The following is a 25768-nucleotide window of genomic DNA, read 5'->3' on the forward strand; positions in this document are numbered from 1 at the left end:
CAAAAAAAAAAAAAAAAAGAGGATTTATGCATTAAGAACTTCCACTGAAACTTTGACCAAAAAAATGCTAACCAGAAAATCAAATCAGTGAAGTGAAAGGTTAAGTAGAAAAGGAAATGATCCAAAACTAAGGTAAGGGACAGAATAATTAGCTAACAAAGTTCCTGGAAACCACAACAACCCTTCTTCAACTTAGAAGACAGACATATTAAAAACACATGAAGAATAAGTAAGGAGGAACTTTTGTAAAAAAATATGTTAAAGAAAATTTAAGAACATGGACTTTCAAAACAGATAAACTTGAAAGAAAAGCCAAAATGAAGTCAACTGAAAAACTTTTACAATAATCTAAAAATGAGTAAGGTAGACCAATTAGAAAATTATATGTAGAAATTAATTTCATATACATAAAGTGAATGTATGCACAAAAACAGGTTATAAAAATACAACATCCCATTCACAATAGCAAAAAATAAGCTGTTAAATAAAATGCTCAGGAATAAACTAATCAAAAATTGCAATGAGGGCTTCCCTGGTGGCGCAGTGGTAGAGACCGTGCGCCACAACTACTGAGCCTGTGCTAGAGCCCGTGCTCCGCAACAAGAGAAGCCCCTGCTCGGCACAGCTAGAGAAAGCCCATGCTCAGCAACAAAGACTCAACACAGCCAGTAAACAAACTTAGAAATTTATTTTAAAAAATTACAAAACATAAGCTCCCTTATATAATTAGTGCTTAAATATTCTCAATAAAATAATTACATACACTCCTCCACAATAAACATCTGGCAGAAGAAATTCAACATCTATCGCATTTCAGAATGCATTTTTTACTTTTACACTGATTTTCTATCTCACATATAACCAAACAATTATTAGCACAGTGAGATTTTATTACAACCTATTTACATTTCATTTCAATACAAAATTAAGTTTCACATGGTTCGAATGCATTTCACATTACATAAAAAATACAGCAACAACTGCAATAAGTACAATAAATGATAACTTGGCAAATTTTTTACTTCAAAATATTTCTGCATTCAAAAAAACTATGATTGAAAGAAATTAAAGAATAACTAAATAAATAGAAAGACATCCCATGTTTGTGGAAGAAAACTTTATATTGTTAGCATGGCGATACTCCTCAAATTGACCTAGAGATTTCAACACAATTGCTGTCACAATCCCAGCTGGCTTCTTTGCAGAAACTGACGAACTGATCCTAAAATTCATATGGAAATGCAAGAGACCCAGAATAGCCAAAAACAAAAAACTCTGAAAAAGAACAAAGTCAGAAATCATACTTCCTAATTTCAAAACTTACTTAAAAAGCCACAGTGATTAAGACAGTGTGCTAGTAGCATGACGAAAGACATATCAATCAATGGAATAGAACTGAGAGCCCAGAAGTAAACCTTCACATTTAAAGTTCATTAATATTCAACAAGAATTCCAAGACATTATTTAATGTCTTGGGAAAGAAGAGCCTTCTCAACAAATGGTGCTGAGGCAACTGGATATCCACATGCAAAACAAAGAAGTTGGACCCCCTACCTCATGCCATATGCAAAAATTAACTCAAAATGGATTACAGACCTAAATGTAAGAGCTAAGCATAGAAATAAACCTTTATGATCTTAGAGTAGACAACTATTTCTTAGTTATGTCACCAAGAGTACACAGGCAACAACAAACACACAAAAAAGATAATTTGGTCTACATCAGAATTTAAAACCTTTGTGCTTCAAAGGACACCACCAAGAAAGTGAAAGGACAATTCACAGAACAGAAGAAAATGTTTATAAATCATATATCTGTAATATATAAAGAATCCCTACAACTCAATAATGGGCAAAAGGTTTGAATAGACATTCTTCCAAAGAAAATATACAAATGGCCAATAAGCACATGAAAAGATGCTCGACATCATTAGCCAACAGGGAAATGCAAATTAAAACAACAGTGAGATATAATTTCACACCTACAAGATGGCTGTAACCAAAAAGAGACGATGCAGCACTATTCACAATAACCAAAAGGTTGAAGCAACCCAAGTGTGCATCAAAAGATGAATTAATAAATTGGTACATACACACAATGGAATATTATCCAGACTTAAGGAGGAATGAAATTCCTGATACACGCTACAACATGGATGGATCATGAAGACATTATGCTAAGTGAAATAAGCCAGATACAAAAGGACAAATATTGTGTGATTCCACTTATATAAGGTTACTAGGCAAATTCACAGAAGCAGAAAGTAGAACAGCGGTTGCCAGCGGGTGGGGTTGGGGGGAGGGATGGGTAGGGGGGAATGGATAGTGGTGATGGTTACATAACAGTGTGAATGTACTTAATGCCACCAAACTGTACACTTAACAATGGTTAAAACGGTAAATTTTATGTAATGTGTATTTTACCACAATTTTTTAAAAGACATAATAACAAGTTTTGGTGAGGATGTGCAAAAATTGGAACCCTCATACACTGGTGCTGAGAATGTAAAATGGTACAGCTGCTTTGGAAAACAATTTGGCGGTTCTTCGAAAGGTTAAACAGTTACCATATGATACAGCATAGAACACACACCCACACAACGATGTACACAAATGTTCATAGCAGCATCGCTCAGAATAGCCAAAAGGGGAAACCCGTCCAAATGTCCACAAATGGATGAATGGAAAAATAAAATGTGGTATATACAACAGAATATTATTGGGTAGTAAAAAGGAATATAGTATTGATACATGGTACAATTTGGATGAATCTTAAAAACATTACATTAAGTGAAAAAAGCCAGTCACAAAAGATCACATATTTCATGATCCCATTTATATGAAATGTCCGGGATAGGCATATTTATAAAGACAGAAAGTAGATTAGTGGTTGCCTCAGGCAAGAGGGTAGAGAAACTGGAAGAAAATAGGAGTGACTGCTAATGAGTACAGGGCTTCTTTGCAGAATGATGAGCATTCTAAAACCGACTGTGCTGATGACTGCATAGCTCTGTGACTATGCTAAAAGCCCCTGAATTATACACTTTAAATGGGTGAATTATATGGTGTGTCAATTATATCTCAATAAAGCTGTTATCAAAAAAACACCTATGAAGCACCTCTCTCTTAAGAGTACTTACTAGAAAAACCAGTGATAATCAAGGAAGATGACTCAGCTGTAAATTTGGCAATTAAAAACACAGTTCAGAGATTAACTTGCAATTATTCTTCTGAATCCCTGTATCCTACACAAAAAGAAAAAAGAAAATTCCATCTCTGCTTACTTTGGTCAAGGGAGAAGTCTTCTGTGGTGAATTTTGAGTCATAGTCTCACCAGGATTTAATGCCACTGCAGTGCTAGTTCTTGGAGTCGGACGAGAACTGAAAAGTGCACACCAGTTAACATTACTCACATTTCAGAAACTTTATCCTGTTTACTGTTTTCTGGGTTAAAAAACACATCTCATGAAAAACGGTAGAATATGATGATTCTATGTGACCTCGTTAGACTTTAAAAACTTTAAACTCTAATTTGTGTTTATGACACTAATTTTTTTAAACTGTTTTCAAAGTAATTTCCTGGGTAATTGTTTTTTTTATTTGGAGCTTCTATACTATATACAGTATTTTCTGTTTTAACCAGAAACCTAAAAAAAAGATTTTATTTTTTTAATGTCTGCTGATCTAGGCAGGATTAACATAATAAAATAGAACAGATATTCTACAAAGCATAGACAAGGTTTACAATTTTATTTCATAAAATGTTTGAAATGGAAAATTACCTTGGTACCTACTTAAGCAACAAGTTATATTCTGTATCTATTTTTAATGATTCCTCCTACACTTATCGATGGTTGCCATACTCTGTGGACCACTCCATTACACCCACGTCTCTGATTTTGAGTTTTCTGCATTTTAAGAAATTCTTCCATTCAGATCATTATGGTCTCTTTTAATGAATTCCTTCAAATTTCCAAATATCACCCCTCCTTCATCTACTTGCCTTTTTATTCATTCATTAAACGAGGACTTACTTAGGTCATAAAATATACCAGAGATTGTACAAAATTTTTTTTAAAAAACTGAATTTAAAATGCCTAAGATATGTATAAATAAATTTAACATGCTTTATATTTAAATATGAGTAAAACAAATCAGGAAATTTTAGTTTATCATTATAACCCCTATGTCATGAAATTAAACTATTTCTCTATGAGACTAAAACTATAAATAAAATATAACACAATATTTACACATTAATAAAATTTTAAATACACTGGTCTTAGTCACTTTAAATACCATTCTGATTTTATTATTTCAATGATTGCAAATATTGTTTAAGCCTCCTAGATAAAGCGACATTTAAATAAAAACACAACCTGTCCTTTTTCTATAAGTCTTTATCTAAATAAAGCTGGAGTTCTGAAATTTTAAATTCAATTTTATTTGAAGTAGAAGTACAAAATGAAAAAGTTTTAATTAACCCTTATAAATAGGAAAAATAAGGTGGTTTGGTTAAAATTTTTTAAAAATACGTAGCGACGTCTACATTCCATTGGCCAGCACTTAACAGTAACTTTGAAAGTAGAGAGTGAGACTGGAATTTGCATTTCTCCCTGTCCTTTATTTCTGTGTAACATGGTTTACCAGCCAGACAACAGACACTTGAAGAAGATTTCACTTTCATCTCCCATGGATCCCTTATTGCTCTGTCATTTTACATACCTGAGAAGAAACATGGACTCATTCAACTGACCCCCAAGAGTGCTCTTAGGCCGCAACTCAGATGGATTTTCTGTGGCAGGAAGATAAAACAATATCCATCAATGAACAAAAATATGAGCAGGGCACGACGTACACAGAGATTTAAAGAGAAAGGTAACGCAAATTAGGAACTCTCAGAAATAGCATTGAGTTCAAGAGTGCCAAATGAAAGCTCACCTAGTCTGAACGAGTGACTGAGCTGCTCACCACTCTTCTCCCCTTTTGCTTGTCCACAATGAGGGCTCTTGAGAAGCTCCTTGGAATCTTGTGACCCAGAATACTCCAGGTTTCTGCTGTTCAACGACAGAAACCCAACACAATCAAGCTTACTACTGAGCTTTCTGTAGAGTTTTCTCTGTCAAACAAGAGGTTGGAAAAGATACTTAAACTGTACAGGACATTTGGCAAAACTACTGAGTTAGAGGGAGTTCCCTGGTGGTCCAGTGGTTAGGACTCCACTCTTTCACTGCCAGGGCCTGGGTTCAATCCCTGGTCGGGGAACTAAGATCCTGCAAGCTGTGTGGCGTGGCCAGAAAAAAAAAACAACTAGCGAGTCAGAAAAGTAATATTTTTCATTGAGTAGCTAAAATGAGCACTTACTACATGGTAGGTATTGTACTAAGAAGCCTATAAACCTTATCCCTGAAAAATAAGTAACAGCAGGCAGATCGGAGAAGTAAACCAGAACTCAAGATATCAGTGAACCAGTAGTGAGTTTCCCTTTTATTTTTTTCCCTTCCAGTATTGTTCGACCTGGACTCAAAAGCAGTGAGTAGAGACAGGAGCCCCAAGAGAAGCCCTCTATTTCTGTTCCAAGGAACAGGAAAGGGGACCCCTAAGGGTCAGAGCAGTAGAAACACCCTAGTTTTTTGTTTGTTCTTTTGCTTTTGCTTTTTCCATTTTGTCCTTCCCCAGCCTGCAGGTAATCCTGCAGCAGCTACAGGGGACAGTAGCCGCTTCTGGCCAGTGCCTAAAACCCTGAAGGAGGAACATTCTCTTCTCTAGCCAGAGAGTTATGACCCCCAAGAATGTGAAGCAAATCCCTGTCGCTCTGTTCTCTTTTTTCTCCTCTCTCCTTGTCCTACTGCTACTTGGTCCCAAACACATCCATCAAGACATAAAAACTATAATACACCATGACTAAGTGGGGTTTATTGTGGGAAGGCAAGGCTGCCTCAATATATGAAAACCACTTTATGTAAGAGTCCATAATGAGAGTCTAAAGAAGAAAAACCGCATGATCATATCAAATGATACAGAAAGAATGACAAAATTTAACATTCATTCAAATTGAAAAGGGGAAGCTACAAAAACCTCCAGCTCATCATATTTAACAAGTAAAGGCTGAATGCTTTCATTCTAAAATGAGAAACCAGGCAATGTGTTCATTTTCATCACTCCTCATTCATTACCTTACCGAAAAAGTCCCAGCAAGGGAAGTAAGGCAAGAAAAAGAAATAAAAGGCATACAGATTAAAAGGAAGTTGACAAATTAAGGTGAAAGGTGTCCTGGGATTTGCTGACACTGATGGACCAGGTCCTAAGCCCAGGTTTCTGTACTTTTCAGAGAGTCTGATACAATGTGAAAACATAGTTGAAGCTCAATGGATCACAGAAACCGAAGTTTGGGAGAGACCTTAAATAGAATTCAGACTTCTCTATCCAATACACTGAATTTACAAGATTAAAATTAAGAATCAGACAACCACTTACCATCGAATGAATGGAGGAGAGGGGGAGTCAATTATCTGGACTTTGCCTCTATTCATCTACTTCTCACCTTGTTCTTTTCAAAATATCATCACTTTGGGACTTCCCTGGTGGTCCAGTGGTTAAGAACCCACCTTCCAACGCAGGGGACACAGGTTCAATCCCTGATCAGGGAACTAAGATCCCACATGCCGTGGGACAACTAAGCCCAGGCGCCACAACTGCTGAGCCTGTGCACCACAACTAGAGAGAAGCCTGCAAGCTGCAACAAAAGATCCCACATGCCACAACTAAGACCCAACACAGCCAAAAATTAATTAATTAATTTTTTGAAAATACCATCACTTTTATAACTGTCCTGGGCTAAAAAGATTTTATAATAAAAGTGAAGTGGATTAGTCAGGATGAACTAAGTTATACTGTGGTAACACAAAATCCACAAATCCTAGAACTCAGAATCTCCTAGCTTTACGTCTCACTCAAGCACACAGCCACTGAAGGCTGGCAGGAAAGCTATGCTCATCATGGTCACTAAAGACCCAGCCTGACAGCAACTCCACGTGGACATTTCCTTCCCAATTACTTCATCAAGAGAAAGAAATGTGGCACATCCCACAGTGGCTCTTTGAGTTTCTATCCAGAAATAACACAGGTCACGTCTGCTCACATTTTATTAGCCAAAGCAAGTCACATGACTGCACCTAACTTGAAAGGGGAAATGAGATCCTACCATGTGCTGACAAGGTGGGAAGCCAGCTGAACACACTGAACAAAAACTAATGACGACCATACTAAATCCCTGCCTGGATAAACAATTGACCAGAAAATGAGCAAAATCATGAACACAAAATGTCATGACTGAACTCTTTAAGCAACCCTTAATTAAACACATGCTTGATTTTCTCCTATTATGAAGGCATAGAAATTCGTGTCATTGATGCTGCAAAAATAGAATAGCAAGGGTACAAGTGTTTAATAACCATGCCCCACACACAAAAATAAGCTTATACTACCTGACACTGGAATCCTCGTTGCTTGAGTCCTGATCTTTTCTAGTGAAAGCATCCTTCCAAAATGAATGCTGCAGTAGTCCTGCCCAAGTTAATCTTTATAAAACATAAATGTTAAAAATCTATTTTAACATGATTTACCATGGAGAATTCCCAGGACATGCCCCAGTTACACAGATCAGATTTGTTTCACACATTCTTGTTGGAACTTCACTTTTAGAACTTCATTCAGAAAGAAACAAGATTATCAACCTCATGACTATATCCAGAGTCACACTTCTCTTTAGAAGTCAAAATGTTATCTAACTAGTTCACCCACTTTAAAATGACTTCAGGCCATATTTAAAACCCAGACTCACTAGCAAAGCATCAAATTTTACTACTAGTAGATTATACCTGAGGGGAATTCCCTGGCAGTCCAGTGGTTAGGATTCCATGCTTCCACTGCAGGAGGCACGGGTTCAATCCCTGGTTGGGGAACTAGGATCCCGCATGCCGCAGAGGCGGCCAAAAAATAAATTAATTAATTAAATAGATTATACCTGAGGTATACTCAAACTCAGAATGATTAAGCTCGACTAAAATTTTAAAACAAAATAGTAATTTGTATCTGATTCATTTAATCTTTCAAAATTTCCATACTGAAATAAAAACTACCTTGATCAAAATTAAAACACAAATGTAAAAGAGAGAATTTGCAACCACATATAATATTCCTTTTATACAAAGGGCTCCTAAAATTCACTAACAATTAAAATTACCAATAAAATGGAACTTTTTTCATCCATTAGATTAGCAAAAATCTATAAGATCAACAAAACCCACTGTAGGTAACAATGGCGGGGGGAAGGAAATTTCTAATGCTGGAGGTATAAACCCACCCGTGTTCCTAGGATGCAGCAAATGTGTCAAACTTTTTACTGTTCTCAGCCTTTGGCCAGCCACCCCACCTTAAGAAAATTATCCAAAGGTGATAACTGCCTAAGTGAACAACAACAACAAAAATAGGATATTTACTGTAGCAGTCAGTGTATATGATATTCTAAATCAAGAAAACTCTCAATGTTGTTATTACAGGTTATTACATGTACAATCAGCAGCCATTTAAAATAACCAAGCAACTATATAGAGAGAAAAAGACTAGATTATGGGGTGGTCTCATGTATGCAAAAAAGTATTTAATATGGGATATAAATATGTGGAAATGTGTCCTAAATAAATTCTAAATAAAGTAAGTTAAATTAAGTATATTTATATCTTATCCAAATACGTCTGGGGAGGTATCCACTAAAATAACGTTGATCCTAAAAGCATTCTATTGTAAGCATAGGAGTGTCTTACAACTTATAGGAGAATCAACATTTTCTCCTGCAGTTTTTCAGTTAAATTTAATGAAGATACATTACATGCTACACTAAATTTATTCTTCATTTTATACCCTGAAGCAGAGACCCCAAATGCTTGCCTAAAACCCCTAGATACCTAGTGGCAGAACCAGAACCTAGGTTCTCTTGTCTCCCAGGCCAGGGAGACCCCCTCTTCACTCCCCACTCCCTCCTGCCCTCCCCCACTCCACACCATAAGGATTTCTAACTTCCTGCCATCCCTGCAACACAGAAAATTCACACTGTGCCTATTATCCTGTCACTTGATATTCCCAGTATGACAGGATTATCATAAATCACATCGCATTGAAATATTGCTCCGTTAGTCGTTACTACATTAAGTATCTTGGCAGTGTCATCCCTAGTTGAGTAGGCTAAGTCAGTTTTAGCCTGAAATCCACAACGGGGGGGGGCAAAAAAAAAAAAATGTACCTCTTGGATTTGGGAGTTACAAGAAAATCTGTCAACCTATGAGGCAACTATTTGCTACATTAAAAGAGTTAAAATTCCTCATGATTAAAAACACCTGTAAACCGAGAGCAGCCACTCAGTGTAAACTCAGATTTCTTTTTTTTCAAAAAAGATAATTTGAACAGTTCTTTCTATATTAAGACCGGTACAGTGTTAGAAGTACACTAAAGGCAAAAAGGATTCCAGTCTCTATTCATGTTAAAGTACTACCCATACATACCTTTTCTGAGGATCTTTTTGAAGTAAACCATCAAGCAAATTAATAAAATCTGAAGAAGCTTTAGGACGAGAAGAATCTATACACAAAGTAATACCCAAGAAAGAAAAAAAGTGATAAGTAGCTGAAAACACACCCTACATCAACATCATAATAATAGTATTTTAAGCACATAAATTATTTTTAAGAGAACACAGAATACATAGTAACAATTACAGTCTTCATTTAATGCCAGGAGAGGGCTGGCGGGGGCAGGACACAAAAATTAAAAACTTTTCCCTGGACCACAAAAAATATGAATCTCAAAAACTAAGTTCTGACTAACCTCTAAACTTTCTCTTTACTGAACAACCCCAGTAAGGACCACCAGCTTGACAAACTCATACCCTTGGTCTTCAGCTATTAATTATGCCTCATTTTCTGACCATTTTCTCTTAACTTGACCAGCTTTGCTTTATAATATACTATGATTAGAGTACTTGCCATCTCTCTTTATTTTAAAGACTTTTTAACAGGAAAATAACCATCACAATATTATGACAATGTCCAATTCCATTAATCTCCAAGCGTTTTGTCTTTTTATATTAGAAAGATACATACCATGGTCAAATTATCAGTCTATCATTAAAAGAAGTGGCCATGAAGATAACGGCCAAAGCCATCAGAACAGATGGTGCTATCAGGCACTGTGGCCACAGTCTGATCAAGATCCCTGTGAAATAATTACACTTAGGCCAAAGTGGTATCTTGACCAGACGTTTGATACCTTCATTCTCAGATTTCTCTTCCCTACATAAAAATCTTTAACTTATTAGGAGAAAACAATACTCAGTACTATGAGTACTTAAAACAACAGCAAAAAAAATCAGAAGTCATCATTATAGGAGACAGGAAAGACTGATTTCTACGAAAACTAAAATAAAGTTAATAAAAAAGAAATGCTTTTTAAGAAATAGAGACCATTTTCAAAATATCGAGACTTGTTTTTTTCACCAAGGATGATTCTTAAAATATTGAAAATATTCCGTATTTCTATTCTTTCCATTAATTACTGAGGATTTTTTTTCTTTAAAAACTCACAACCTTATTTTTCATAAAGTCCTGTTTTCATCTTTGTGAATTAAGATTCACATCTTTTGAGTTGTGTAGCAAAGTGTTTTATTATGTTTGTACCTTCTTTTTCTTTTCTTAAAATTGTTAATGGTAGACTTACATTAATTACACTTTGTATGATTAAATTGCCAACACTTTAAAAATACAACCATGGGCTTCCCTGGTGGCGCAGTGGTTGAGAGTCCGCCTGCCGATGCAGGGGACGCGGGTTCGTGCCCCGGTCTGGGAGGATCCCACATGCCGCGGAGCGGCTGGGCCCGTGAGCTATGGCCGCTGAGCCTGCGCGTCCAGAGCCTGTGCCCCGCAACGGAAGAGGCCACAACAGTGAGAGGCCCGCATACCGAAAAAGAAAAAAAAAAAAAAAAAAAAATACAACCATATCTAGCTTAAAAGACTTTAAAAGCTTATCTGGGTAGCATTCTGATTCATCAAGATAAGGACTGAGAAACACCTTTTTGTTCCTCTTCAAGCACTAAATAGAAATAACTACATGGGACATGACTACACATTAAGTAAATGGTACATACACATGAACACACCAAAAAAAGACAAAAGTTTGAGTTTCTTAAATCTTTGAACCACACTTCTTCTGATATAGGAGCACAAGGTAATTTGTATTTTTAAATGACGGAAAGTCTTAGTAGTACTTTGTTTTCCATTTCAGTATCTTTTTAAAAATAGCAAAAGGAATGCTAGCATTTCTAAAAATATCAATTTGTGACTATTTAGAAAATATAAATTTGAGGGGTTATGAATCAATACAAACACACTTTGGGGATGAAAGTGCACCTTTAGTCCACGTAAGGAGTATATTAACTGCATTTATAATAAAAACGTCCTACCTTTTGGAATAGGTGGCAAAGGATCTTCATAAAAAATCTTTTCAACTAATTCTGAGAAACTTTCTGAGAAGAACGGAGGTTTTCCTGAAATCATGTGAAAACTTGCAAAATTAAACAACAGTTTGCTGTTACCAGTAATTCTTAAGAAATCTCAACTACAGATAGTTCAGGATTGCATAATTTACAGGAAAAAATATGTATATAGCAATAACTAATTATTGAATGCCTAGTACATACCAGGCACACTGTCTGTATTTTTATAGTTGTGTAATTCAAAATTTATCAACCTAACAAATACAAAATTCACTTATAGACAACCATGATCCAATGGCTACATGGGCTACTGGATACATCTGGTAATTCACAGTCACAGGTACCTTTACAAGACTTTCTACTAATAATCAGTTAGACACATCAGTTAGGCATATTTCAACATTCCAAATGATTATCATGAAAAATACCTCTATGTCAAAAGTTCCTACAAATCTGCTTATGCCTAGACACCAAGCAAGTCGGCCAAAATCAGTACATAGAAAATTTTAGGAAAACTAGCTTTTTCACATCTTATAGGTAAACTCTTTGAAAACTCCAGATGTAACCTTTGTGTGTGTGTGTCCAGCTCTGATTTTAAACTGAACCAGAAAGTAATCACCTGAAAACATTTCATAGAGCAGGCAGCCCAAGGACCAGAGGTCACTGGTAATGGAGAAGTCAGTACCCCTCACAATTTCTGGAGCTGTATAGATAAGAGATCCTAAGAACAAGGGAGAAAGGACAGCTTTGTTAGGCGTTTGTCCTGTTCCCAACACAAATCGACCTAGGAGAGACCAGGTGAGGTGAAAAAAGATGGGAGAACACGCACATAAATATAATTTCATGCATATTTCACATTTTTTAATGTTTTCTAATATTAAGGTCCCACTTCCCAAGACTATGTGAGAATATATAAAAATACAAAGATTTTGAATATTCACCTGAGTAAGAGGTGTGGCACATTGAGGTGCATTCTTTTTTTAAATTAACAATTCAAATAGCTGAAAGAAAAGAACCTTTGATTGTAGTATTTTGAATAGGATAGGTTAAGTTATGCAGCAGTAAGCACCCCAAATTCCCACTGACTTAACCACACAGCTTTTCTTATAACTGAAACTACACGTCCCTCACAGGTCAGCCAAGGGACCCCGACCCTCACAGTCAGTCCATCCAAGACCCAGGCTTCATTTCAACCATGCTTCCTCAATCACCAAGGCATGGGCAAAGAACGTAGCAAATTAAACACTGGCTCTTAAAATTCCCAAAGAGACTCGCATCACTTTTACGCACACTTGGTGAGCTTTGGCAGGGAAGATGCAATCCTACCATGTAACCAGAAGAGGAACAGAACAGGACCTATTTGGTGAACAGCACTAGTGTGTATCATGTACACTTGATACAGAGTTTAGTATTACATAGAAACACCAAATTCTAGAGACAGAAAGTTCCCTTGCTTACTTATGAGAGCAGCTGAAGCCTGGAAGGTACTCTAACATCCTCTAAGTCACAGAGCTGGGCAGTACCAGAGCGCTCGCCAAAACCCACAGCCTCCCATCTTCCAATGAGAATGTTCTTACCATGAAGTGAGTAATCAGCAATCCCTTGGAAAAGAGGTTAATGTGCGCCCACCATGGGGACTGTTCTTAGATTAAGCTCAGAAGTAATCGAGTGTCACTGCTAGAAACTCTGACATTTCTTCACAACACAGCCCTCTTCCCCTTACGAAAGGGGAAAATTGGGGGAAAATTTCAAATACACGTTCCTGAAACATATTGCCCTCCTTGGTTTCTATATAAAAGCATAGTCCATAATACTCATTTTCATAGGAGGCCACGGAATGATATTTGGGGATTTAGAAAGCCTTCTTCCTGGGCGTGAAATCTTACTTCAAGACTGGCCCTGCAAGTTAAAGTTCCTTGCTCATATTTATGGGGCCTCTATTAACCCGCTGCTCCCCCCCACCCCCCCCGTCCCTTTCCCTCATTCCTCTCATCCACGGCCATATGACCACCAAGCCCAAGGATGCCACTCTCTCTCTCAGTGCCCTTTGCTTCCTGGTGAGTGTACCAGAGCTTCGGTGGTCCAAAGTCTCAAGTACATACACCAGGAACTTGAGGAAAAGAGATCTTTATCACTTCTATCAAAAGTTCTGGTCTAAGAAATATGACTTCACAGTCTCCCCTCAAGCACAGCAATCTAACGGCCCAGGCCCCATCTCACTGACAAAACCACCTCCCAAGGACGCACCCTTAAAAATCTTCCTTACTTGCAGAAGATTATCAGCTGCTCAACAACGTTGAGTATCTCCGGAGCCACGAGTGTATGCCAGACACTGTTCTAAGTGCTGAGGATACAGCAGGAAGGGAGACAAAACCCCCCTCCTTATGTTCCAATGAGTGGTCAGTGACAAAGCTAAGGATAAGGCTTGGTCAGAGGTCCCCTGCGCCTCACACGGCATTAGAGCCACACGGAAAAGGTAGGCCCTGGACAAAACCATCCATAAATCCAGACTTCTCCTGATCATTTTTAATACATTTTTTGACTGGCAACATAAAAGGTGGACATATTATCTCCTAAACACGTGACTTGGGCGGCCCACAACTAGAGTTCTGACCTGGAAGCTCTCCACGTACCTTTGACTCTACTTTTCATGTTTTTCTTCAGTACATTTTCCCCACTATCACCTCCTCCTTCTGCTGCCACCAATGCAAAGAATTCTTCCAAATTTTCACCTTCCACTTTGGCCAAGCAAAAATTACTAAACTTCAGTGTGCCAGGCCCTTCCAAGAGTATCTATAAAGGTTAAAAAAACAAATGTGTTTAGAAACAAATTCTATTCAATTTGCATTTCCATCCGTACCTCTTATAATCTCACTATAGAACTCTGAGTATTGGTTTTCTTGCTTCATCACAACTCAGAAAATTAAATGCTTACAATTTTTTAAAAAAAGAAGCCAAAGAAACATAAATTCAACATTTGACTAGTAAGAAAATCAAATATTAAATTGTCCCTTCTCAGATGTAGACGAAAAACATATCATTTAACCACAGAGGGAAACCTCAGTCTTTTGGGAAAGATAAAGAGGAAAGTATATGAAACAATCTATACTCACCTATTCTCAGTGACAGTTGAAAGAGGATTTGGAAGCCCACCTGTCCTAGGGGTTGTTCATTCAAATGAGGACGTATGATTTAGGGTTAAGACTAGGGTGTTGAAGTTAGAGATCTAATTTGAGCCCTAGGTCCACCACTTACTGGCAGTCTGACCTGCAGACTTTACTTAACCTTTGTAAATCTGTCTCTTCACCTACAAAATGGAAAAAATGATACTTAACTCTTCGGACTGTTGTAAGGACTGAGGTTATACACAATGCAGAGGGCTTCTGACAGTGACTGGCATGTGTTAAGTGCGCACGTCTACTAATATAATTTGTGATTAGAAGTTATCTGTTGATTGTTGAAATCATACCTTTATCTCTTCCTCCCTGGCAATGGATCAGGGGGCTTTCTTGGTCCTTAAAAGCAATTTAAGTTTACCCTCACCCTCAGCTTCTAGTCACAAATACTAAGGATGTCAGTTAGTCTACAACAGTGATCTTTAAACTTCTTTTTTGAGCGCCTGGAGGCCTTGTTAAGAAAAACTACTAGTCCCTACCCTGAGAGTTCCTGATTCAACAGGCCTGGGGTAGGGCCCAAGAACCTGCATTTCTAACAAGTTCCAGGTAATGCTGATGCTGCTGGTACAGGGAAGACACTTTGAAAACCACCGGCAGGGGGTAGATAAAAATTTTAAGTTAGTAAATATTTTGGACTTTGCAAGCTGTAAGGCTTCTGTCCTGACTATTCAACTCTGCAGCCACTGACAATACATAAATGAAAGGATGTGGGTGTTCCAGTAAAACTCCATTTACAGAAACAGTCATCCTGCCGGAACTCTGCTAACCCCAGTTCTGGAATAAAAGTAACCTTACTTATCAGCCTGAAGCTCCTAGGTTATAAAGAGCTGATACTAGACCTCACTAAAGAGCTCCCACACAGAGGTTGGTACGTTATAGCCTCTAGGCTTGTACAAGCATGAGCTAAGAGAGGTTTTTATGTTTCTGAACAGCTGGAAAAAAATGAAAATAAGCTAATATTTCTTGACATGTGAAAATTACATGAAACTGACATTCCAGTGTCCATAAATAAAGTTTTATTGAAACAAAGGCACACCCATGCATTTACATATTGTCTATAGCTGCTTTCAGGGCTGTAATGCAGTTAAGTGGTTATAGTCTTGACACAAGTATATGAATATTTCAACAAGAACTTCTATTTGTTATACAGAATTTTTATGGAGCTTTTTGTAGGTTTAATTAGGTTCTTATATAGATGGCCTAGAGAAATGTTTAACAAGGAAATATTCAACTTTTCATTTCATTGTGTTCACATTAACAAAGGAAAAGAACTAGCAGCTAAGACCAGTAACACATACAATCCCTAAGAAAATGTCCTAAAAGTTTAACCTAAACGTAATGCATAATCCTCACAATCTCCCTGAAATATCTACTTCCACATCACAGGCAAGAAAACCAAGGTACAGAGAGAGAGAAAAGGTAACTTGTCCAGGGCCCACAGCTTCTGAATATCAGCGTTCATGTGGCTCAGGCTCTAAGCAGGTTTTGTGACTCTACTACACTGAAGCACGTCTACTTATGGTTAATTAGTTTTACCAGAAAAGAAAAATATTTGATCCATAACATCAGGAATCATACATACATAGCGAATAATGTCATCATCAAACTAAAATAATGGCTCATAACTGTGTACTATAATTTAAGAGCAAGGAATCTTATTTTACAGACCTGTTGAGCTCATCATTCACCATATACCTCAAGAGCAATGATAATTACTCAAAGGACCCTGAAAGGAGGGGAGACTTCCCTTTCTAAAAGCTACTTCAATAGGTAGCTAAATAGGAACCTAAAACATAGTACTATGTACTTCCTTTTGTTTAAAAAAAAGTTAACTTAAAATTTCAAGATGTTCTGTATCAAAATTGTATCTAAAAATAAAAACATCTTTGAGGAAGCCCTATGAATTGAAACACAAACAGGAAAGCCAAACTTTCATGAATTACCTTCCCAGGAGAAATGTCACAAAAGAGAATGCCAAGTTGATGAAGATGATGTAATCCAGTAATCAGGTCAATCCCAAATTCTCTTACAACATCTTCTGGGAGGTTTTCGTCTTGAGCAATAACCATTTCTAAGGAACCACCTGCAAGTTGATTAAAATCACCCACTTTAACCCACCAATATTACACAGTGCCTCTGGGAGGTTCCATGCTGGGACCTGAGCATTAAAACATGATCAAATCAGTATACCTGGACAGGCTGGCAGGGGAAACATACATGTTAACAAACAGTGGTCCAAGCACCGTAAATGAAAACCTCCACGCTCCAGAGCCAGCTCAGGGAGAATGACTGCTCAGACTGTAAGAATAGTCAATAAATAAGCCAGTGGGATGAAGGGAGAATCACTCTGGTGCTGTGATTTCTCACTCCAGATCCCTCAGGCAAGAAACAGCTACAAAAATTAGTGTTAAATACTAACCTAAGCTGTGCACTTTAATCACACTGTGCAAAGTACAGTTATGTTTACTCCTGTGCAAAGTTAGGTCACATTCTACAAGAACTGCATAACAAAAAAAGGTGCTCTTCCTCAATAGTTAGAAAATCACAAACTCTGATGTACACCACTGATGAAATAAAAGGCCAATGGCAGACACACTGCAAATTCCATTTCTATACCCTACCAGGGTCCCACTCACATCTCCTATCATCTAAGTGCCAGAAACAAGCCTTTTTTTTTTTTTTTAGGGTCAAGATTATAACAGGAGTCAAGTTCAGAGAAAGTGAAGTCTTAGCTGGCATCTGAAAGTTCAATCAGAATTAGTGCAATGAAGGTAGGAGTATGTTGGGGTCTGTTCATTTTGTTTGGCGGGTGAGGAACCATTCCAAACACAGGCATAAATTAGAGTTAGGCTATTACAATGGCCAGGGGTCACAAATAACAGCTGAAGCAAAAAGTAAAACAGGTTGAGTGCCCTGACTACCTCAAAAGTGTGTACATCTCATGAAAGTAATTAAACCACAGACTCCTCCTATTGATTCAGAAAAATAAAAGGCAAATAAATTATTCCAAATAACCTCTTTAATGATTGCATTAAATCCTAAGTGCCAGTATGTAGGAGATTCATAAAGCTATAAATAATTATATTTCATCTAATATTTAATGATTTATTATTACTCAGTGTATAACTAGAAGTACACTAACCATGGTACTTGTTACATTTTTTCCTAAAGACACTGCAACTGAAAGCCCAGATAATACAGTATCTATGTATTTAGTCACCTTTCTTCCTGTATATACTCCTAGAAAGTTATAGCAAGCAAGAGCTATAACATGTTATCTCTAATTATTGCTAGGTGGTGGTATTTGTTGATTCATCTTTGTATTTTTCCATATTGCTTAAGTTTTTAAGAGCAAGTATCCTTTGCATAAAAAGATAAGCACTTTATAAACTAATTAGCTAATAGCTAGTTGACCTAAAATACTTTGTTTTTACTGAATGGGAAAGCTTTTTTGATCAATAATCACTAAAAAATATTTCTAAGTGTTATACAGGTGATTTAGCATTATTTTATACCAAAGTAAAGTTAACCCCAAATTGAATTTTACATGTCTTCCTCTTACCAAACACCTTTACCCTTTTCCAGTCCCTAATATCTATCAAGCAATAGGTGTTCAAGTTAACATACTCAATAGTATCAACACTGCTTATATCTGTAATAGAAGAAAAATGGAAAATAGCAAAAACTATATCAGGGCTTCCCTGGTGGCACAGTGGTTAAGAATCCACCTGCCAAAACGGGGACACGGGTTCGAGCCTTGGTCTGGGATGATCCCACATGCCGCAGAGTAACTAAGCCCGTGCGCCACAACTACTGAGCCTGCGCTCTAGAGCCCATGAGTCACAACTACTGAGCCCGCGTGCCACAACTACTGAAGCCCGCGAATCTAGAGCCTGTGCTCTGCAACAAGAGAAGCCACCGCAACAAGAAGCCCACTCACTGCAACGAAGAGTAGCCCCTGCTCGCCACAACTAGAGAAAGCCCACGCACAGCAACAAAGACCCAACACAGTCAAAAATAAATAAAATAAAATAAATTTATAAAAAAAAAACTGCATATGTTTTTTCAAAACTATATATTGTGGCTACAATCGTAGCACTTCTTACATGACCTTACCTGTGCAGAGTTCCATGACTAGCCAGAGATGATTACTGGTTTCATACCATTCATGAAAAGTTACAATATTCTTGTGTTTAATTTCATGGGTGAGACGAACCTATAAAAACACACAGCATTCACACTAAAATAAAAAAGTTCTTAAACCCTTGCATCTATTAAGAAACACCTAAATACACAACTGGGAAATAAATAAGAAAACACTGGAATTTATTCAGTGGAATTCTATACAGACATTAAGAATGATGGTTAAGAAGGCTGGTGACATGGAAAAATGCTAATTCAATATACAGTCTTTAAAAACAAACAAAACCTTGTACAAAAGTTTTGTGTATTTGTGTAAATTAACATCACAAAAGAATATTCATAGGAAAAATGACCAGAAGATATACATCAAAATAGCTGCCGTTATGAGTAGAATTACTCGTGTTTTTAAATTCTTTCTACTTCTCATCTTCTATCTCCTATATTAAGTACCCAGTACTTTCATAATGAGGAAAAAAGAAATAATTTTAAAGGAAACAAAAAAAACCTTTAAGTAAGAATAACCTAAAGGCTCAATAATACAATAATAGTGAAATAAGTTGTATATTAATAATTATTATTGGGCCAACATTAAAGTATTTGTTGAATTTTATAACATGGAAAAATGACGTTATAATGTTAAGTGAAAAAAGCAAGAAATAAAATTATGTAATACCATGATTAGAAAATTTTTTAAAAGCCCATAGAAAAAAAGACAACAAACAAACCAAAAAGAACAATGATTGCCTTCGGGTGATACAACAATGCTGCTCTTTCCTTCTATTCAGTTCTTTATATTCTCAAATTTCCTATAATGACAGTGTATTACTTTTACAATATTGAAAAGAACTCTCAAAGCCTTCTATTTTCTTTTTCAGCATATCCTTAGTGAATTCTAATATTAATTCACCTAGATTCTTAAAAGAGGAATGATTACAATGAACATACTGATCTTAAAATGTACATTTCCATTAGATTATAAGAATACTTATGCACCAAAAACAAGAGTGAATTCAAAACTCAACAATAAAGATGCAAAAGCCTGTCCGTTTAAAAACGCTAAGTTGCTTCTGGAATTTTTGCTTTCTCCCTTTAAAATTCCCATTAAATATAGGAACTAAAAACCACAAAAATGTATGCGAACCATCAAGACTCAGGATTGCTGATGACTAACTTACCAAAGTGCTTTGCACCCTTGCTTTCTGATTTTCTTTAAAAAAGAAAAAAAATTACAAATTCTACTGTCACTCAACACAGGCTAACGGGCCCATAATGAGTAGAAATACAGAGCTCCCCGTTTTAGAAATGGAATTTGGGGACTTCCCTGGTGGTCCAGTAGTTCAGACTCCATGCTCCCAATACAGGAGGCCTGAGTTCGATCCCTGGTCAGGAAATTAGATCCTGCATGCCTCAGCTAAAAAAAAGAAAAAAAGATCCCATGTGCCGCAACTAAGACCCGGCGCAGCCAAATAAATAAATAAATATTAAAAAAAAAAAAAAGAAATGGAATTTGGCACACTCTAGGAACAATTAGGTGGGCTCATACTGTACCAAAAATAAAGGAAAATGAATCTACATGACTTAGAAGACAGATGAGTAGAAAACCAAGCATCAGAGTGACTAAGAAAGAATTTGAAGAGCACCTTGTAATAGATCCCTAATATAAGGCCAACAGAAAATGCGGAGAACCCTCAGTGAGCAAGTTTAAAGGGATCTCTGCTGATTCTGTCACAGAAAAGGGAAGGTCCTAGTGAAAAAATAAAAGAGGTACATAAATCCCGACAGAATTCAGGCCACAGCACACCCCTCCGGACCCTCCTGTACACTCAACACTCAGTACATACCAAGTACCCACTCTTCCAGACGCTGGGCTGCCAATCTCACCCTCCACCCTCACCGCAACCACCCATCTGCAGCCTGCGCTGGCCAATGCAGGAGATACAGCGGCCAATACTCACCACAGATGGCTACTGTGCTCTTTTGAGGAGCAGTTGGTCTGAGCTGGGACGAGCCCCAAGTGTAAAATACACACCAGATGCTCAACACTTAACATCAAAATTAGAAAAATATCTCGATAACTTTATACTGGTTGCACGCTGAAATAATAACACTTTGTATATATTGGATTACGTAATATATATTAATAAAATGAATTCCACTGATTTTTCCTTTTTCATCGTAGATACTATGAACTTTAAAATTAGATTTGTAACCACAAGGACTTCCCTGGTGGCGCAGTGGTTAAGAATCCACCTGCCAATGCAGGAGTCACAGGTTCGATCCCTGGTCCAGAAAGGTCCCACATGCTGTGGAGCAACTAAGCCCACGGGCCACAACTACTGAGCCTGTGCTCTAGAGCCCGTGTGCCACAACTACTGAAGCCCGCGCGCCTAGAGCCCGTGCTCTGCAACAAGAAAAGCCACCACAATGAGAAGTCCGTGCACCACAACGAAGAGTAGCCCCCGCTCACCGCCTAGAGAAAGCCCTCACACAGCAACGAAGACCCAACACAGCCAAAAATAAAAAATAAATAAAAATGTCTGTAACCCCCATTATATTCCTACTGGACAGCATTGCTAGATTTTTTTCTTTTTTTTTTTTTTTTTTTTTCCGGTACGCGGGTCTCTCACTGTTGTAGCCTCTCCTGTTGCGGCCTCTCCTGTTGCGGAGCACAGGCTCTGGACGCACGGGCTCAGCGGCCACGACTCACGGGCCCAGCCACTCCGCGGCATGTGGGATCTTCCAGGACCGGGGCACGAATCCGCGTCCCCTGCATCGCAGGCGGACCCTCAACCACTGCGCCACCAGGGAAGCCCTATATTTTTTCTTTTTACTGATAACTGTATTCTCTCCAAAATCTCTTCCACACATCCTAGTCCATGATCACTCACTCACTTTCCAGCTCACTTGCTCTAGTACTGCTATTCCAGTTCAATTCAACCCTCCACACGCTCTGCGTACACCCAAGGCACTTAAGCAGACACAAACCACGCTGACTGAGCTACCTTCCACTGATGAGTCCCAATCTCAAATGGCCCCAGCTGGTCTGTTCTCCAGGTGACTAATTCACACCTTTTCTTTCCTCTTTTCTAGAACACTGCCTTCCCCTTCCCCCATCTCCTAACTGAAGGCTTAGATTTTCACCTCAGAGAAATCCTAATCAGAAGAGAAATTCCTCATGTCCCCAGCTCCAAATCTACCAACTACTGTGCACCTTGCCACCCATATACCTGTCTTCCCTTAACTGTTCACACACCTTTCAAAAGCCAACACCTCCTCATGCACATGAGGATGGCTGTTTTAACAAACAAAAACCAAACCAAACCAACCAAAAAAAAACCAGAGAAAATAACAAGTGCCTGCAAGGATGTAGAGAAATGGGATCCCTTGCACTGTTGGTGGGAATATTAAATGGTATAGCTTCTGTGGAAAAGAGTGTATATTTCATGGGCTTGGACAAATATGTAATGACATGTATCATACAGAAGAGTTTCACTGCCCTAAAATCCTCTGTACTCCGCCTATTCATCCTTCCCACTCCTCCCCCCGCCCCCCAAACTCTGGTAACTACTCATCTTTTTACTGTTTCCATACTTTTGCCTTTTCCAGAATGTCATATGGTTGGAATCATACAGTATGTAGCCTTTCAGATCAGCTTCTCTTACCTAACAACGTGCATTTAAGGTTCCTGTGTCTCCTTGTGGCTTGATAGCCCATTTCTTTTTATTACTGAACAGTATTTCATTGCATATATGTAGCAGTTTGTTTATTCATTCACTTACTGAAGCGCACCTTGATTGCTTCAATTATGAATAAAGCTACTATAAACATGTGTGCAGGTTTTTGTGTGGACATAAGTTTTCAACTCTTTTTGGGAAAATACCAAGAGTTTGATTGTTGAACTGTCCAGAACTCTTTCCATCTTGCAGAACTGAAACTTTATACACATTAAACAATAACTCCCCATTTCCCCTTTCCCTGGCCTCCGGCAATCACCTTTGTACTTTGTTTCTGAAAGTTACCTCATATAAAATGGTGATGGCTACACAGCAATATGCATGTATTTAATATCAAACTGTATACTTTAAAATGGTTAAGATGATAAATTTTATTTTATGTGTATTTTACCGCAATTAAAATAAAGTTGGAAAAAAAAAAGCTAGATTTGGTCCAAGGAGCCTGGGCTGTAAAGTTGGTACAGCTATTGCAAACCCAAGTCACTCTCACCCAATGTCCTTCCTTTGGAAAGCTTCATAATCATATACTAAATTTAAAAGTAAGTGATCTAATAGAGTATATTTTCTCTGACTCTTACAAAAACAAACAACAAAAACCTAAGTTGCTAATTACTTGGGTATGTTTATTAGTCATTATTCAGGATTGGTGGCACTACAGAGAAAAGGCTGCCCATTCCAAACTGAAAATGTGCCATTTGCTATAGTGAGTTCAATGGCTTCTGTTTACATACTACTTATTCTATCTGATCATAACTCTGTCTTTTCCCAAAGGGAGGGAAACATACTTGACTTACCCAATTGGTTATTTCAGGTCTCTTGCACTTATCAGTACAGAGAATAGCTACAAAATTGATTGTTCCCTTCCGTCGCCCTTTGTAGACAACTGTCATGCTTCCTCTGCCAATCTCTTCATACAGAATGAAGTTTTCCATCTCTGGGCTGACTTCTCACGTTTGATGAAATGGCAGCCTAATAGCATCTCTAGCTCCTAAAAAGTAAACAAAAATGGCACTTAAAAATGCAAGCTTGGGACTTCCCTGGTGGCGTAGTGGTTAAGAATCCACCTGCCAATGCAGGGGACGTGGGTTCAAGCCCTGGTCTGAGAAGATCCCACATGCCGCAAAGCAAATAAGCCCGTGCACCACAACTACTGAGCCTGCGCTCTAGAGCCTGCGAGCCACAACTACTGAGCCCGTGAGCCACAACTACTGAAGCCCACGCACCTAGAGCCCATGCCGTGCAACAAAAGAAGCCACCGCAATGAGAAGCCCACGCAACTAAGAGTAGCCCCCACTCACTGCAACTAGAGAAAGTACGCACACAGCAACGAACACCAAATAACAGCCAAATAAATAAATAAATTTATTTTTTAAAAATGCAAGCTAGTTGCATGATTAATTAGCCTAAGCTATTTAATATGTAAATAAATCTAATAATTCTATAAATTCAAAATATTCGCCTACAAATGTTGAATACAAGTCTTTTTCATAGAATGAAAAAAAGAAAAAAATAAACAATTCACAAACTAATATTCAACACCCTAGTCACAAGACTTTAATAAAAATAATGAAAATGACAGCTATTTCCAACACATGGAACAAAATCAGGCAATGAATGAGATTTCAGCCAGTGTATCTTGATACCTCTCTTACTTTCTCTGTTACACTGGAAAGCACTTTGTGTCAATATCTGTATAATGAATGGGGTAATATGCCCCACCTAAACCCAAATGATGAGAAATGAGACAATGTCTGTGAATACACTCTATAAACAAATATGGAATGATAGTACATCTATCTAATCCATAAGGACTGGCGTCAATCCAAATATTATTCGAAGCAAATAAACTACTGGCTGAGCAAATTACTGGCTCCTGGGCCAAATCCAGCCTGCTGCCTATTCTATAAATTAAACTTAATTGGAACATAGCCATGCTCAATCATTTATATATTGCCCAAGGATGCTTTCAGGCTACTATGGCAGTGTTGAGTAGTTGTAACAGAGACCCTATGGCCTGCACACCCTCTAAAATATTTACTATCTGGCCCTTTACAGAAAAAGTTTGCCAACTCCTGTTTTAAATCAAGAATTTTTTTTTTAAACATCCACATCATTATCAAGGATAATGAGTTCATTTTCTTCGCCAAGAAAAATTCCCTAATATTCCTGAGTGAATAACAATTTGACGTAGTCTTTTACTAGTCTAGCTTTTTTTTTTTTTTTTTTGCGGTATGCAGGCCTCTCACTGTTGTGGCCTCTCCCGTTGCGGAGCACAGGCTCCGGACACGCAGGCTCAACGGCCATGGCTCACGGGCCCAGCTGCTCCGCGGCATGTGGGATCTTCCCGGACCGGGGCACGAACCCGTGTCCCCTGCATCGGCAGGAGGACTCTCAACCACTGCGCCACCAGGGAAGCCCACTAGTCTAGATTTTTAATTAAAACTGAAATAAAATAATGGACTTGATATATTAAACATATTTCCAACATAAAGTTATTTACTCAACCAAAAACATCTTTTAAAATGGCATCTCTTTGAGAGGATTATACATGCTAGACTACATAAAACTTCCCAGAAATTATCCAAGCAGTAAGATATCCTCTTTAAAAACAGCTTATGTTTCTGTATGGTACCCAGGAAGTCAGAACATAGCAAAATCCCTATGAAACAGAACGTAAAAGAGCAATAAATTAATGGGTATGGGGTTTCTTTGGGGGCAGATAAAATGTTCTAGAATTAGATAATGTGGATGGTTGTATAACTTTGTAAATACACTAAAATTCAGTGAATTGTACAATTTTAAAGGGGTGAATTTTATAGTATGTGAATTTTATCTCAATACTTTTACTGAGGTATAACTGACATATAACAGCATGTAAGTTTAAAGGGTACAACGTGTTGATACATTTATACATTATAATAGTGTTAAGTAATGCTATGATGGTAACGATCTCATCACATAATTATTTCTTTTTTCTGGCAAGAACATTTAAGATCTAGTCTCTTAGCAACTTCAAAGTACATAGTACATTTTTGCTGACTATGATCACGATGATGTACATTATATCTCCAGAACTTATTCATCTTTAGTTATAAGCCATACAGCAACAGACAGAGGAGCAAGATTTAGCCGGTAGGCAATAGTTTACTGACCCCTATCTTGGTATAGGAA

At 37.7% G+C, this 25768-nt stretch overlaps 1 protein-coding gene across 11 annotated transcripts in view; it reads right to left on the reverse strand.

The window, feature by feature from the left end:
* ULK4 (unc-51 like kinase 4) overlaps nt 1-25768 on the reverse strand; it is a 523422-nt gene that overhangs the window by 490498 nt on the left and 7156 nt on the right. For 5 of the 11 annotated variants that reach the window (XR_009565980.1, XR_009565982.1, XR_009565981.1 and 2 more), the window contains exons 2-12: nt 23392-23585; nt 18837-18936; nt 16664-16803; nt 14178-14337; nt 12164-12265; nt 11512-11595; nt 9560-9635; nt 7487-7579; nt 4941-5056; nt 4725-4794; nt 3284-3380 (exon numbers count right to left, since the gene is read on the reverse strand). Coding sequence is in view for 1 of the 11 variants with exons in the window: in XM_030846182.2 (XP_030702042.2) it covers nt 3284-3380; nt 4725-4794; nt 4941-5056; nt 7487-7579; nt 9560-9635; nt 11512-11595; nt 12164-12265; nt 14178-14337; nt 16664-16803; nt 18837-18936; nt 23392-23529 (1176 nt within the window). In the remaining 10 variants the exon portion in view is untranslated. Of the gene's footprint in view, nt 1-3283; nt 3381-4724; nt 4795-4940; nt 5057-7486; nt 7580-9559; nt 9636-11511; nt 11596-12163; nt 12266-12485; nt 12529-14177; nt 14338-16663; nt 16804-18836; nt 18937-23391; nt 23586-25768 lie in introns of those variants that run through there. The other 6 variants (XR_009565983.1, XR_009565986.1, XR_009565984.1 and 3 more) reach the window with 6 other exon arrangements.

The sequence above is a fragment of the Globicephala melas genome, chromosome 11, assembly GCF_963455315.2.
Source record: "Globicephala melas chromosome 11, mGloMel1.2, whole genome shotgun sequence".
NCBI classification, from domain to species: Eukaryota; Metazoa; Chordata; class Mammalia; order Artiodactyla; family Delphinidae; genus Globicephala; species Globicephala melas.